The sequence below is a fragment of the Anarhichas minor genome, unplaced genomic scaffold (assembly GCF_050575085.1).
Source record: "Anarhichas minor isolate MPS153535 unplaced genomic scaffold, ASM5057508v1 ptg000026l, whole genome shotgun sequence".
In the NCBI taxonomy this organism is placed as follows: domain Eukaryota; kingdom Metazoa; phylum Chordata; class Actinopteri; order Perciformes; family Anarhichadidae; genus Anarhichas; species Anarhichas minor.
The window spans coordinates 8628695-8641481 of record NW_027466472.1 but is presented as its reverse complement, the minus strand read 5'-3'; the positions used below and the strand labels follow the sequence as shown (position 1 = coordinate 8641481).

The window sequence follows — 12787 nt, the reverse complement described above, 5'->3', positions numbered from 1 at the left end:
CAGCAGAACTGACTCACCTCGTCTCCATCTCACACACACACACACACACACACCACAGGTGAAAAAATACAACCATACACGTACATATACACACACACTCAAATAGAATTTGCAGGGAATGACATGTTGTATCCGATCATCTCATATAAAGCATACATTCTATATTTGTACTACTGAACCTGTGAAGGCTTTGTGAATTTGACAGGAATTTGATATAACTGAAATATTTCTTGAATCCTTTTATTTTTCTTCAATATAACAATATTTTTCACATTTTAATGGTTGCACGAGAGATTCGATGGGAACTGGGACTTGTGTAGACTACTACCAGCACTTATAAAGCTGCCTCTTTGGATTTTTCTTTCAAATTAACTTTTTCTTCCTGAAATAACGAGAGGAAACGTGGCCTTATAAACCAGAGGTGCAGCACTAAATTTAAACAAAAAAAGTAGAATTAAGGTGAGGAAAATTAAGAGACAGGAAGTAAGGATGTATTTTTATCAGAAAAATAGAAAAGATATGCGTATGAATATATATTTCAGTAACTTCTAAAAGGCTTGTCAGAGGTTGATACGACGTATGTGCCTCACTCACTCAACAGTTACCTCTAAATCATGCGTCTCACACTTTGAACAGATATATGAACGGTTTCATTTTGCTTTCACTCATCTCAGACTGAATGCAAGTCTTAACACTCGCTCAGAAAAATGCTTAATTTCTGACTGACTAAGAGTTTTGTGTATTGCTTTAAGCCCAAAGTCAGCTGTGATTGTATTTCACTTTGTGCTGTTCACTTTCTGGATCTGAACTTGTTCCTTTGGTACTCATACTAAAAATGGAAATTGTATTAAAGTGAGATTTGCTTACCTGTTTGTCTACTGGAGGCTGCTCCATATTTGTATACTTTCAACCAGCATCAGTGCCAACTCACAAATAACACAGCATATTCAACTTTGTCACGACACTGTTAAGATTGGACTAAATCTGCTCAGAATATCTCAATGCACGTCAGCAGGCTCTGGTATAATACAATGTTTCCTGTTGAAACAGATGGCTGAGGAGAATGCTCGCTCTTTTTGGTGCCTTGGAAAAGGCAGAATTTGTACTGTTGCAACATTGATAAAAGATATCACCACAGGAAATGTGCATTTATGTTATTGATGTATATAAGCTCTGTCGATATGTTTCACTGGTCAGTCGATTTTTAGGTGTGTTTTTTTGTGTTTGTATTTCTGAGTGTGCATAAACCTACAAACAGAAAGATCATGGTCTATTCTCAGGTTTTTCTATCCATTTTATTCTCAAACGGCTTCATTCCAGAAACAGAACCCATTTCCTTGAAACATGTCATAACCTCTGAAGCAAAAATACATCGACTAGCTACTGTAAGCATTTATTTTGTCTTTGTAAATGTACAGCATATCATTTTGTAAGACTTTTCCAAAATGGACGTGTACCATTTTGTTGATTGAATCGTCTTTTCAATTCAGGTTTAGTTTCAGGCACAGACTCGGAGAGGAAGGAAGTCATTATCTCAATAATGTAAAGGCATTTACTTGCATTCACGAAATCAGAATGTAAATCATTTTCTTGAATTATTTTTGTAAAATTTCAAAGAATATCTTAAATGTAATACTAAAATAAAACTTTTAATATCCAATGAAATTATGTGTTTTGTGTTATTTATTCAAAACAAGGCGTGGCAGAGAGAAATTCTTTATTGAAGAAAGTGTACCTAAAAGGCACTTCTATGTGATTTCTTTCTTCAACAGAATACAACTTGAAAAAGGTCTTTTTGCAATTTTATCACCTGAAAAGTTACTTTGATAAACCCAATAACCTATTCATTTATCAATAAAAAACTTGAAGCATCCGATGATTATAATCTCATCTCCTCTTTCACAGTGATAAGGCAGCAAAACCCCCACAGCCCCGCTTCACTACAAACACAGTACAACACGCAGTGCAGCAAATATACGACAACCTGGACCGTAAAGGTTTGAAGTGAAGACATTTAAACCTTAAGTAAGATCTAAGTGGTTGAAACCAATTTTCTATGCCCACAGATATTCAGTTGTATCTCTATCCATCTTCAACATTTACAAGTTCAAGTTAAGAAGGGAACAAAAAAAGAAAACAAAACGTATATACCAGCCAAACAGATCATCAGCTGGAATACAACAAAAACATGTGAAGTGCAACTGTATATGCCAAATAGATTTGCACAGCCATGCAAGCGCTGGCTGAATTTACATACTGTTAAGCTCAAAGCGGGTGCAGCAGGTGTCCCTGCTACAGACAGAAAGACGTATCAAAATACATTCATAGCCGTCGCTGCTCCAGCTGTGGACAAGTCTTGCACTCTATGTAGCCGTCCTTGCTGCATATTTCTTTTAACATATCAAGTGCTCTGTGATCAGACCCGGATCAACTACTGACTGAACTCTATCCAGGCTGCAAAGTCACACTACAGCAGGCAGAAACAAGAAAGCATCCAATATTACTCCTTCAATAACAAAATCCACCTCCATGCTTTAAAACCATTACGGATACCAGTCAGGCCATTATCCCAGGGGAGCCAATGGTGGCTTTATGATATGCTGTGTGACACAAGGTGCTGTATGAAGGTGAAGCATGCGTTGCAGTGGCTCTCTCGTGATTGGGCTAATTTTCTGCGTAAACACTTCACCCTTTAAGTTTCTTACAATAACTAGTCGTCTTTTTTGTTTCCACTATCTTGAAGATTCTGAAAAGACAAAAAAAAACAAGACAGTTAATATGTTATGTATTATAGAAACAAAATGTATTCCATTTATCTAATGTAAATCTAACTTGTATGTGTTTCTTTAGTGGATATCCTGGAAATAAATTGGATTTGTTCTCTTCACTACGATTAATAATATTTGTTTAATATAATATAGCATTTGAGTTGATGGTGGCTTCTCAAAAAACGTGAATTATTGAGGTGGCGAGCGACCTAACAAGTCCTTATCCTGCTGTGTTTAGGACTAAGCATCACCTGGAGCTCCTGATGTTCTTTCAGCAGTCGTTCGTACTCCCTGGCGTAGCCATCCATCTGCTTCTTCATTACATCTGCCTCTAACTGGGAGTTCTTCAGTGCTGGAAAGGAAACACACACACATCAGCACAGGAAGTGAATAGTTTTAAAGTTTACAGTTCTATATAAAAACAACACTAACCCAAACACTACATGTACGTGGATACTAACCATCTCCTGAGGTCCTCAGTTCTTCACGCAGTTTCTCCACCTCTTCTCGCAACAGCTTCATGCCCTCTCCGGTAGCCTTATCACCCTTCCCTTCCATCAGAGTCTGAAATACATCAAATAAAAATGAACCTCAAGTACATGAAAACTCAACACATCCACACCTACAATTTGACACTAAACTTTTATATTTCAGGTACATACAAATCCATTTCATCATTCAATAGTATTGTCTGATCAATTCATTGTCTGTGGTATATTTTGCAGTTGTTTGCAGCTTTGAGTCTTCGCCCTATCAATGTGAAGTCTACCTGTTTCAGCAGCTCATTGTCCTCTTTGCATTTCTTGGCAGCCTGGGTAGAGTTCTCAGCCTGCGCCTGAAGAGCAGCCGTAGAGCCAGACACCGATGCCAGTTGGTTAATCAAGGTGATCACTCGCTTCATAACCCTGCAAATAGAATTAAATAACAGGGGGATTGAGAAACACCTCTGACAGGTCATCTGGGTATCAGTGTAAGAGAGCAAAGACTCACAGCCAGAGGAAGAGAGCGAAGCCGGAGATGTAGAGGTTCCTCTGGGCTCTGAACAGCTTCATGTGCAGGTGATCAAACATGTTCGGTAGCAGCTTGGTGTCTGTGCCGAGTTCTTTAGCTGAATATTTCCTCACCTCACGCACTGCATCTAAAGGAAAAGATGTAAGAAATTAACAAAATGTTACTCCTTTTCTGCTATGTACCTAGTTTATGTTACAGCATTCAAAAGTACACCAAGACGCCCCAATTTCCCCCCCAGCTGACTGTTGTTTTGAGACTAGACAGTTCACAGAATATCAAGTGGTCCAACTTGAAATGACTCCCAAAATGATCTACAAGGATGTAAGAAAAACACGGGCACTCTTTATGCTTCACTTACCAAGGAAGAGGACAATGAGTATGATGATCATTGTGAGAAACACTTTGTTCCAGAACCTTGTCACACAGTTCCAGATCCTCAGCTGGAAAATACTCTGCCATCTGCAACCACACACAGACACAACATCACAATAATGTATAGACGGGCAGCATGTTCGAGTGTGTCAAGGACTCACTATGCGACACACAATCCCGATCATCTTAAAATCACTCGTCGCGTATGACTGTTACGTACCTCCTGGCAGAGATGAAGGGTAAACAGAGGATAACGAGGATGCCCATCTCCACATAGAGAAAGAGAGCCACAGCAGTCCATTGCAGCGTCATCTCAAGCGAGGGCCTCTGGCGTTAACCTGACAAAGATAGACACAAAACCAGTTAAGAACTGGTTTCTGACCAGCCTCTCTGTCGAAACAGCGACAACAAACTGTCAAGATCACAAAGCTCGGTCAGTAACGTTGGTACAGCGGCGAGGTTTAGCTAGCGTGCATTGCTTCTATTCCAACAATGCAGCCTCAGTTGAAAAACATGCTAACTTAAGCTCCTTATTGGCGCTGTTCAAAGTGCGCATACCTCAACGTAAACTCTCAAAAGCTAGGTACTCTGTCAAACGCACGCTATTGCTTAACGTTACGTTACATCCGTGTCACCACAAGCAATAGGTGACGACAAAAAAAAGTGTGTTTATATGCTCATTAGGGATTAATACTGATAGCATGTGCTTTAAATTATTATTTCACTCTTTTCATCCCTTATCCATGTTCAAAATCATATATCAAATGCTCCATTAACACGAGCTAACGACACCTTAACTAAAAGCTAACTTAACGGCAAACTATCCTGCGCGATTCAGAAATAGCTAGGTTAACGCTAACTAGCTAGCGTTACACATTTTAAAATGGCAATAAGATAATATCAGTATCCAGGCATAAAGAGTCACAACTTACCAGCAAATCACCAAAAATACGAATTTAAACAGAACACGTTATTAAGAGGGAGTTAACTTTTGAAATCGATCACCAAAAAAGTTTGTATGTCCACGTCCCACTTCCTGTTCCTGTCGTTGGTTCCAGTCAGCTCAGACATAGCTTCCGGTCCTATTTTTTCTTCGAAATAAAACGAATTTCAAGATGATCTTTTTTTATGGGCATATTGACACAAAAAAATGAATTTGGCTGCGAAATACGTGGTTCGGTAATACCTTCTGAAATTAAAACCGTCTGTTCTGACTATTGTCTGTACAACCCATCGACCCCTCCTTTTCACATGGATTCATTGTAATCACTTTGAAGGCAAAATTGCACTACTTCCGGCATATACCTTTTAAATACTCTGAATAATTAAAACCTAAAATACATTTAAATGATGTTGTTTCTTTAAAAACAGTACTTATATCGATTATGCTGCTAAAATATCAACACACAAAGTAATCATCGTCAATAAAGATTACACAGAACTTGCATGAAAAATAATCATTGTACCAGTATCACATTGTTCATTTTAGTCATTATTTAAATTATTTTTTTCTATCACTAGTTGTAATATCCTTTATATTTGATGATGACTTAGAATATTGCACTATAGGAAATTGTCTTGTTGATAAAAATGATTCAAATTCTTGTGATCTTTCAGGGTGTGCAGCTACATGTTCCATGTGGTAAATATTCAGTGAGAAGCAAAAAAACTCAAGTCTCAGTATGTACTCCTTACTGTGTAACACAATAATTAATAATCACTAGATATAATTAGCTACATGATCATGAAAATACAGCAATAAAGAAGACGGACCGTGACAGTGACACACCTCTGTACCTTTGCAGTTTTATTTGGCATAAAAATAAAACAAAGTTAAAAAAATGTCTTAAAATATCACATTTCAAATCTTAAAAATATCACATTTGTATTTGTATCACATAAATATGGTTATGCTCCCAGATCACGCACTGACCCGTATGTGTTCTCGAGGTAATCTATTACAGCTGAGGTACTGGATAGAGAATTAAACACTTTTCTCTCAGGCTGGGAGCTAACCCTCTCCAGCATGTAGATAAGATGGTGGTGGAAGCAGGTGAATTGAGTGCCTTGCTCAATAGAGATGTCCACCCAGTCCCATATACACTCCAAAGGAGTGTCCTCATAGCCGGAGAACATGGCAGGGTTTGCAAGCAACCCCCGCGCAGCCATCACACCTAATGAGCAAATCCAAACAAACAAACAAAAAATAACAAATTAAAAAGGAATATTGTAGTTTTTTTTGTTTTTTTTTAAAATCGGTCATAAATTGAGACGTGTACTTGGTTGAAAGCAAACCTACCATCGACACCAGTGAGCTGGTGAGTGGACTCCACATCGCGGAGGTACTTTATGTCCCCATTGGCGATTACCGGGATGGATAGGCTGTCTTTGATTGTCTTGATGGCGTCATAATGGACTGGCTGGTGGCGTTCTTCTGCTGTGCGGCCGTGGACCGTTATCCATGACACACCTGCTGATTCAGCCTTCTGGCACAGATCCACTGTCTGCCTCAGGTCATTGTGAATTCTGTGGGTGAAGTGAATTTCTCTTAATTGTTGTTATTATTACGTGATTGTAACACAACGGAGCACTGTTAACACATTAAAAATGGAGTTACATGACACCTTGGATTTATTTTTTTATTATTATCTTGACCAAGAATATTGGACATTTTAAAGTTGAACATAAACTTGTCAGTGGACAAACTTTCTCATGTTTAATCAAATTAAATGTCAAACTGGTTCATTTTTTTTACCTAATTTTGATGGACGCTGTATAGTTTGGATTGCCCACTTGATTTCTGACATGTCTGACCATGTCTTTCACAAGTTCAGGCTTGTTGATGAGGCACGCACCAAACCCGGATGACATAGCCCATCTGAAAAAACAACAACAATAAATCAATAATCAAACAACCTAAATAAAGACTTGCAAGCATGTTCAGTGGGCACAGGGTTTAATAGATCTTTGTACAGGAATACAATACGCTAACACTTCATTAGTATTCAAAATACTAGTGATGAAAACAGAAACATTCTGTTTTTATTAGAAATTAATAATTCAAACAAACTGTTTGCTTTTGATCTGAAATAACAGAGTAATAAAAAAAAAGAAAGGAGGCCAAAATGTATCAAGGCCTACTGTAACTGTACCTCTGTGGACAGCCACAGTTGAGGTCAACCCCATCTGAGAAAGGTGCGACCACACAGGCTGCATCAGCCAGAGTCTGGGCATCAGGGGCCGCAAACTGCACGATCAAGGGCCGGTCACCTGAGGAGGAAAAAGAAAGTCTTAGTTCTGAAAGTTTAAGCAATATGGCATTATGTACAACACTCACAATTAACAGCACATTCATCATGTGGAAGATAAGACATGTTTGTGTGAGGATGCTGTGCATTACAAGAGGCGGTTCACTGGAGTGTGTAGCACTGTTACAGATCATGTTGCTACTCACTCTCATTGGTTGTGAATTCACTGTCCCTGGCTTTCACAGATCGCATGAAGTCAGAAGCAACTATCATTGGGGTGAAGCAGATATCACAGTCGTATTTCCTCACCAGGGACCTGAATGCAAGCCTACAGGGAAAAAAACGACTTTATTGAGCATATAGTTTGTAGAAGACACACGGTAAAGGATAACTGTACCTGCAGAATTTTCACGTAGATGGTACAGGAATAAAAACGAATAAATGCAATTACAGAAAGAACAAAGACTCCACTTACTTTGAATATCGAACCATTGGCGCACATATTTTCAGGACCTTTCCCTTTTCAAACATGTCCATGACGGTGCTGTTTCCGTTGGAGGTCTTCATTCTTCAGCCGGCTAACGTTAGCATAACAAGCTAACAAGCGACAGTAGAGTTTAAGCAGGGATTCTATCGTCTGACATCTATTTCCTCGTTTCAAAGACGAGAGACAACCGGATATGCGCCATGAAATCCCCCACAGTCACATAAAGATGCACACACACACATATATATATATATATATATAACGTTAGCTATGTTTACTTTGTAACAATAATAAACAACGACGCTTTAGTCCACCATGCTGGAAAGACATGTGGGCGTGTTTACGACCTCTGAACCCATAACACGTCATACAACGCAAAGTGTTTGTGCTTGTATTATTTTAATAATTCTTATAATAATAATTATATATATAATAATTTTAATTATTGAACGCCCATATACCAATGTAAACAGTTTAGGCTGTATGTTGTTTTCATTTTGTGTTTTAAAATATGTACCGATACGTCACACGCATCGGTGCAATGCTGCTTTCAGGTTATGTGGGAGAAATGTAGATCTTCAGCTGTCAAATCAAAGCAGATACTATTTCATTGAGTTTGTCCGAATAGAATAACTTGCTGAAAACGGGCCCATTGGACATACGAACGATTCCAATGTCCTCAAAAAGAGCTTTTATTGTCAGACATTTACAGATAACTAGATATGAAGGCAATATACAAATAGACAAGCTGGGAAAATATAATCAATCCCAGTGTTCAGAACAAAGTTCTTTAACTTCAATATTAAAAACCGCCAATTCAAACGAATAAACTCAATTATTAGTGCAACAGTGGGTCAGATGTGTTGTGAAAAGACAAAAAAAGAAAAATACACCTAAAAGATGCTGCAAGAGGTTACCGAATACCTACCGTTCACCAGTCAGGATGGTGCTGGGATCTTCTGAGGAAACTCCCAAAATGCTCATGAAACCTTGAATTTAGGGAATAAGCACTAATCCTGCAGAATTTTTTTTATTTTATTATTTTTTTACACACACTAAAACCAATCAGTAAAGAACAAACTCAGCGGTCACAAGATAGAGCGTAAACATGATTTATGTCATGTTTAACTTTGTATGTTGTTTGTGAAATAGGTAAAAAGCCAAAAAGGTGCTGCTGGCTGATATCAGAAGGGACTTCCTGATACGTTTTATATTTCCTCCTAGTAATTTACAGTGACTACTAGATACATTTTCCCAGATGACACATTTCCTAAAGACCGGGGCTGCATTTTTTATTTGTTACTGTTCTGTTTTCTCCCAAGAATGATTTATAGTGTAATTTTGATACTTGCTCAATTGCACGTTATTTTAATTATCCCCGTTTTTCTGTCTCCCTTGTGTAGCGCCAAGTCATCAGAAAATCTTTATAAATTAAAAATATATACATTTATGATGTTGAAAATATGATTTGAAGCACAGAATCAACCTCGACCTGGAATTAAAGCAAGTTCCCTGTTGTACCTTCCCTCTTTGGCCACAAGAGGGCGTTAAAGCAGCACGAGGTCTAAATGGGACATTTCACCCTGAACAGAAAACATCAATCTAGATTCTAGGACATCAATGCAGCAGAAACCTCCAAATGTTTCTCCTCTGAAGTACAATGTGAATTAATTACTTGATAACCTCAAAAACCATGTGAACAGTAAATTTGTTTACACAACATTCCCGTGGTCAAATTGTGTCACCACGTTTGTTATTTTGCAGGCCAAAATAACAAAAAAATACCACTTTCTGCTGTCAACTTTTGAAACGAACACGTAATACCTCTTAAAATATCAAATTGTTGAACATTTTATTTCAAACTTGCACTGAATTAGTGCCTATTATCAAAAAGAAGAATCAACAGCCACATCAATAAGGCACAAAGGGCATCACAAAAAATAGCCCCTGCATGACTGGAGAGACCCATTAAACAGCGGATAAAACCCTAGAACTCCAACAGAATAAATACAATTTCAATCCAAGCCAAGCCAAAGAAAGTAATGGCAGTGGAATGCAGCTTGTTATTTTCACTACTAAGCCAGTGAGTGATATCAAAAACAATATCCACTTTTCAGTAAACTCCACACTCATGATCCATCTATACTACCTATTTAATTAGTTTGTTTACGCTTACACATCCCAACAAAGAAAAGCGTACTTAATTTACCAACATGTTCATAACACATTAAGAATCGCAGCCATAGACAGTGGTCAGAAAAAAGGCTTGGGAAGTGCTTAGCTTGTGCCTGTCGTGCAGAAACACACAATACCCTGTGAACAAACAAAACACGTGTTTAGTATTTTCACCACATCCTTTGTACAGTGTGGAATAAAGTAGTGATTTCTTAGCATGCAGTCAAAACTCAAGCACATTTACACATTTCATTTTCCCTTCCTCTGCCTTACATACGAGTAGCTTTGAACCATATAATAAGATAGCAGTTTTTAAAGAAAGCTTCTCTATGATCGCAAACAAATCACCTGAACTGAGACAGGCCTCATCGTTTGAATTTAAAACCAATCACTCTGCAACGCGAAGCATTTAATGAAAAATCCACTCCAACTGATGTCAGGAATATAACCACGAAGACATGGACTGAATGGATATTTTATCCACTTTGTTCATGTCTTGTCATTTCTTATATCCATAACATCACAGGCGCTTCCTGTCCACAGCTTGGAATGGTACTTAAAAAAGAAAACAGGCTACACAACTGTACAAAGACAACACAGCAGGTCAAAGACAGCCAGCCTTGGGGGGGGGGCTACAGTATAGGGGCTGTGTGTCTCCAGCCACCTGTCCCCTCCCTCACTGAGGTAGCTCTCTGCGACCGACCGCCTCCAGCTCCACACTGGAGAAGAAACGTTTGGATAATCGGTGGCAGTCGTAGCTCAGCTCTGTGGTGTAGAGGGCACTGGTTTTCTTGGGGTAGACAATGGTGGTGCTCTTGAAGCACTGTGGCCGATGGCGAGGCTGGAAATCCAGCTGTGTCTTGTAGTGGCGCCAGGTACTGTGGGGCACGGCCATAATGGTCTGCCTGCAGTGTTCAAGGCCCTGGCCCGTGGGCTGCAGGACCACGCCCTGGATGAAGTGGCGGTCCGAGCCGTAGTGCACGGATGAGGTAAACCTGTGGAAGAGGGAAAGTGTCACGGTTTGAAAACAGAGGTAAACTAGTCTGCAGCCTCCTGCGCCAACTATCCATAACACTACAAAGCAATGTTTGTCCCAGTCCCACGTTTCTCTTGTCTACTTATGGACACACTTTGCATTGGTTAGCCATCTTGGTGCATATTCAAATATTACAGCCTGCATGTCCCTATGGCGTGTCACTTTTGAGCACATCCTCCAGCGGGTCTAATGCAGCACAGAACAGGGCACAGCAAAACCCACCTTATTTCCTTCGACGGTAACGGATCAAGTGCTATGCCTTCCCCGTAGGACAGTGGGTGTAGCTGCTGGAACGAGCCAGAGGGTAAAACTGGAACCTGCAACGATAAAATCAGTCCCACAGTCAACACATGAGGACCCAATACTGCAACTCATAGGGCTGGAGTGTTCCTCTTCTTCTCACAGGATGTCACAAGTGTTATTGTCAAGAACATCCACAAACATTTGGTTTAAAGTTATACAAACTGCAGAGTTAGCAACACACTGATGTTCAGAGGAAACAGCTATTCCAATGCAAGAAAACCTGCAATTTGTAGGAAAAACTACCACATAACATTTATCCTGTGTGGAAACCAGCAGGCTTGCAATACTAAGTTCCTAGAACATGCAACGTTAGTACAGCAACTCATCCATATACTATATATATATATATAAATGTGTTCATATGCATTTAGTGGTCGGTGGCCTGACTTTAAAGAGAGTATATAAACTGAAATCACAGCGTTAGTCAGGTAGTTGTGTTACCAACCAAAGAGCCCCTTCCCTCGTCTTCAGACACCGGGCTCACGCCCCCGGGTTTGTCCGCGCACACCGGCAGCAGCCATGCGCTGGGGCTCGGGCTCGGGGGTAACCCGGAGTCCGGGCTGTCAAGTCCTCTATCAGCCCTGCAGCTCATATCCAGTGGATCTCCTTCACATGCATTTGGCAAGTTCAACCTGCCAACCATTTCTAGTTAAAAAAAAAAAAAAAAAAAAAAAAAAAAAAAAGTTGCAAAAGTCCAGCGACTGAAACGCAGATTTCGACAGAGAAATACTTCCAGATTGTAACTTCCTTACGAGTTGTTTTCGTCCTCGGGGTTTGTTGCAATCAACGTCCAAACGGGGTGTTACTGCAAACCTCTTCCCGGGACAGGATGCACTGCCGTCCGGTGGAAATGTGTGTCAACTCGGCGGTAATTGAGTCCCCCGCCAGACCTTAAAAATACGACAATTAAAAAAGTTACTTTGACATTAAAAAATACCAAAGCACAACCCAGCTCCGCAGTACATGTGTATAAAAAGATGGAAAATTTCGTCCGCTGTTGAGTTGAGCAGAGAGGATGCGAGGGGGATCCTGCAGCCACCCGCGGCTCGGCTTCGAACTGATCTCCCTCAAAGGGGCCTTCAGATCCACGAACGCACCAGAGGAAACGCCCCGTGAAGCATTTACACGCCCCCGATTGGATGGAGGATAAGTGGCAACCAGAGCCGGAGCTGCTCATGGGAACTTTTCCAGCCCCCTCATTCAAAAGTGGAATCCTGGTAAAAATCAGGTTATCATTTTTTCCTGGTATTGTGCATATTGTGCAAATTGACAGAGTGTACACACATTTCATGACGCACAAGGCGGTAATATTTTAATAGTGTTCAACAATTGCGCGTGTAGCATACAATTCAGACAATACAAAGAAGCAACGTCTTGTACCTGAAGG

The 12787-nt window shown here is 39.8% G+C and overlaps 3 protein-coding genes across 3 annotated transcripts; all 3 read right to left on the bottom strand.

Moving 5' to 3' along the window:
• Window positions 1–1273: 1273 nt before the first annotated feature.
• On the bottom strand, window positions 1274–5231 carry bcap29 (B cell receptor associated protein 29). The gene is made up of 8 exons (XM_076100165.1): window positions 5084–5231; window positions 4372–4489; window positions 4138–4238; window positions 3759–3906; window positions 3538–3673; window positions 3230–3332; window positions 3020–3120; window positions 1274–2746 (listed from the first exon to the last, which is right to left on the bottom strand). The coding sequence occupies exons 2-8, from the start codon at window positions 4461–4463 to the stop codon at window positions 2711–2713; spliced, it is 717 nt and encodes a 238-aa protein (XP_075956280.1). The 5' UTR covers window positions 4464–4489; window positions 5084–5231; the 3' UTR covers window positions 1274–2710.
• A 706-nt stretch (window positions 5232–5937) lies between these two features.
• On the bottom strand, window positions 5938–8231 carry dus4l (dihydrouridine synthase 4-like (S. cerevisiae)). Its single transcript, XM_076100164.1, has 6 exons — window positions 7875–8231; window positions 7606–7727; window positions 7304–7421; window positions 6907–7029; window positions 6451–6677; window positions 5938–6325 (listed from the first exon to the last, which is right to left on the bottom strand). Exons 1-6 carry the CDS (start codon window positions 7964–7966, stop codon window positions 6060–6062), a joined length of 948 nt encoding a protein of 315 aa, XP_075956279.1. The 5' UTR covers window positions 7967–8231; the 3' UTR covers window positions 5938–6059.
• Window positions 8232–9473: 1242 nt separating this feature from the next.
• rflnb (refilin B) lies at window positions 9474–12553 on the bottom strand. Its single transcript, XM_076100163.1, has 3 exons — window positions 11846–12553; window positions 11320–11414; window positions 9474–11056 (listed from the first exon to the last, which is right to left on the bottom strand). Exons 1-3 carry the CDS (start codon window positions 12041–12043, stop codon window positions 10738–10740), a joined length of 612 nt encoding a protein of 203 aa, XP_075956278.1. The 5' UTR covers window positions 12044–12553; the 3' UTR covers window positions 9474–10737.
• Window positions 12554–12787: the final 234 nt, after the last annotated feature.

What these genes read in the sequence shown, in the direction of transcription:
- dus4l (XM_076100164.1), bottom strand. Translation starts at nt 7,966, where the DNA reads ATGAAGACCTCCAACGGAAACAGCACCGTCATGGACATGTTTGAAAAG. An exon ending in CCAATGGTTCGATATTCAAA is followed by an intron (nt 7,728 to 7,874) that starts GTAAGTGGAGTC and finishes TTTTCCCTGTAG; the next exon opens with GCTTGCATTCAGGTCCCTGG. An exon ending in ACAGCGTCCATCAAAATTAG is followed by an intron (nt 6,678 to 6,906) that starts GTAAAAAAAATG and finishes CTTCACCCACAG; the next exon opens with AATTCACAATGACCTGAGGC.
- bcap29 (XM_076100165.1), bottom strand. Translation starts at nt 4,463, where the DNA reads ATGACGCTGCAATGGACTGCTGTGGCTCTCTTTCTCTATGTGGAGATG. An exon ending in TTCGCTCTCTTCCTCTGGCT is followed by an intron (nt 3,674 to 3,758) that starts GTGAGTCTTTGC and finishes TTCTATTTGCAG; the next exon opens with GGTTATGAAGCGAGTGATCA. An exon ending in ACTGAGGACCTCAGGAGATG is followed by an intron (nt 3,121 to 3,229) that starts GTTAGTATCCAC and finishes TTTCCTTTCCAG; the next exon opens with CACTGAAGAACTCCCAGTTA.
- rflnb (XM_076100163.1), bottom strand. Translation starts at nt 12,043, where the DNA reads ATGGTTGGCAGGTTGAACTTGCCAAATGCATGTGAAGGAGATCCACTG. An exon ending in ACGAGGGAAGGGGCTCTTTG is followed by an intron (nt 11,415 to 11,845) that starts GTTGGTAACACA and finishes TTATCGTTGCAG; the next exon opens with GTTCCAGTTTTACCCTCTGG. An exon ending in TTACCGTCGAAGGAAATAAG is followed by an intron (nt 11,057 to 11,319) that starts GTGGGTTTTGCT and finishes CCTCTTCCACAG; the next exon opens with GTTTACCTCATCCGTGCACT.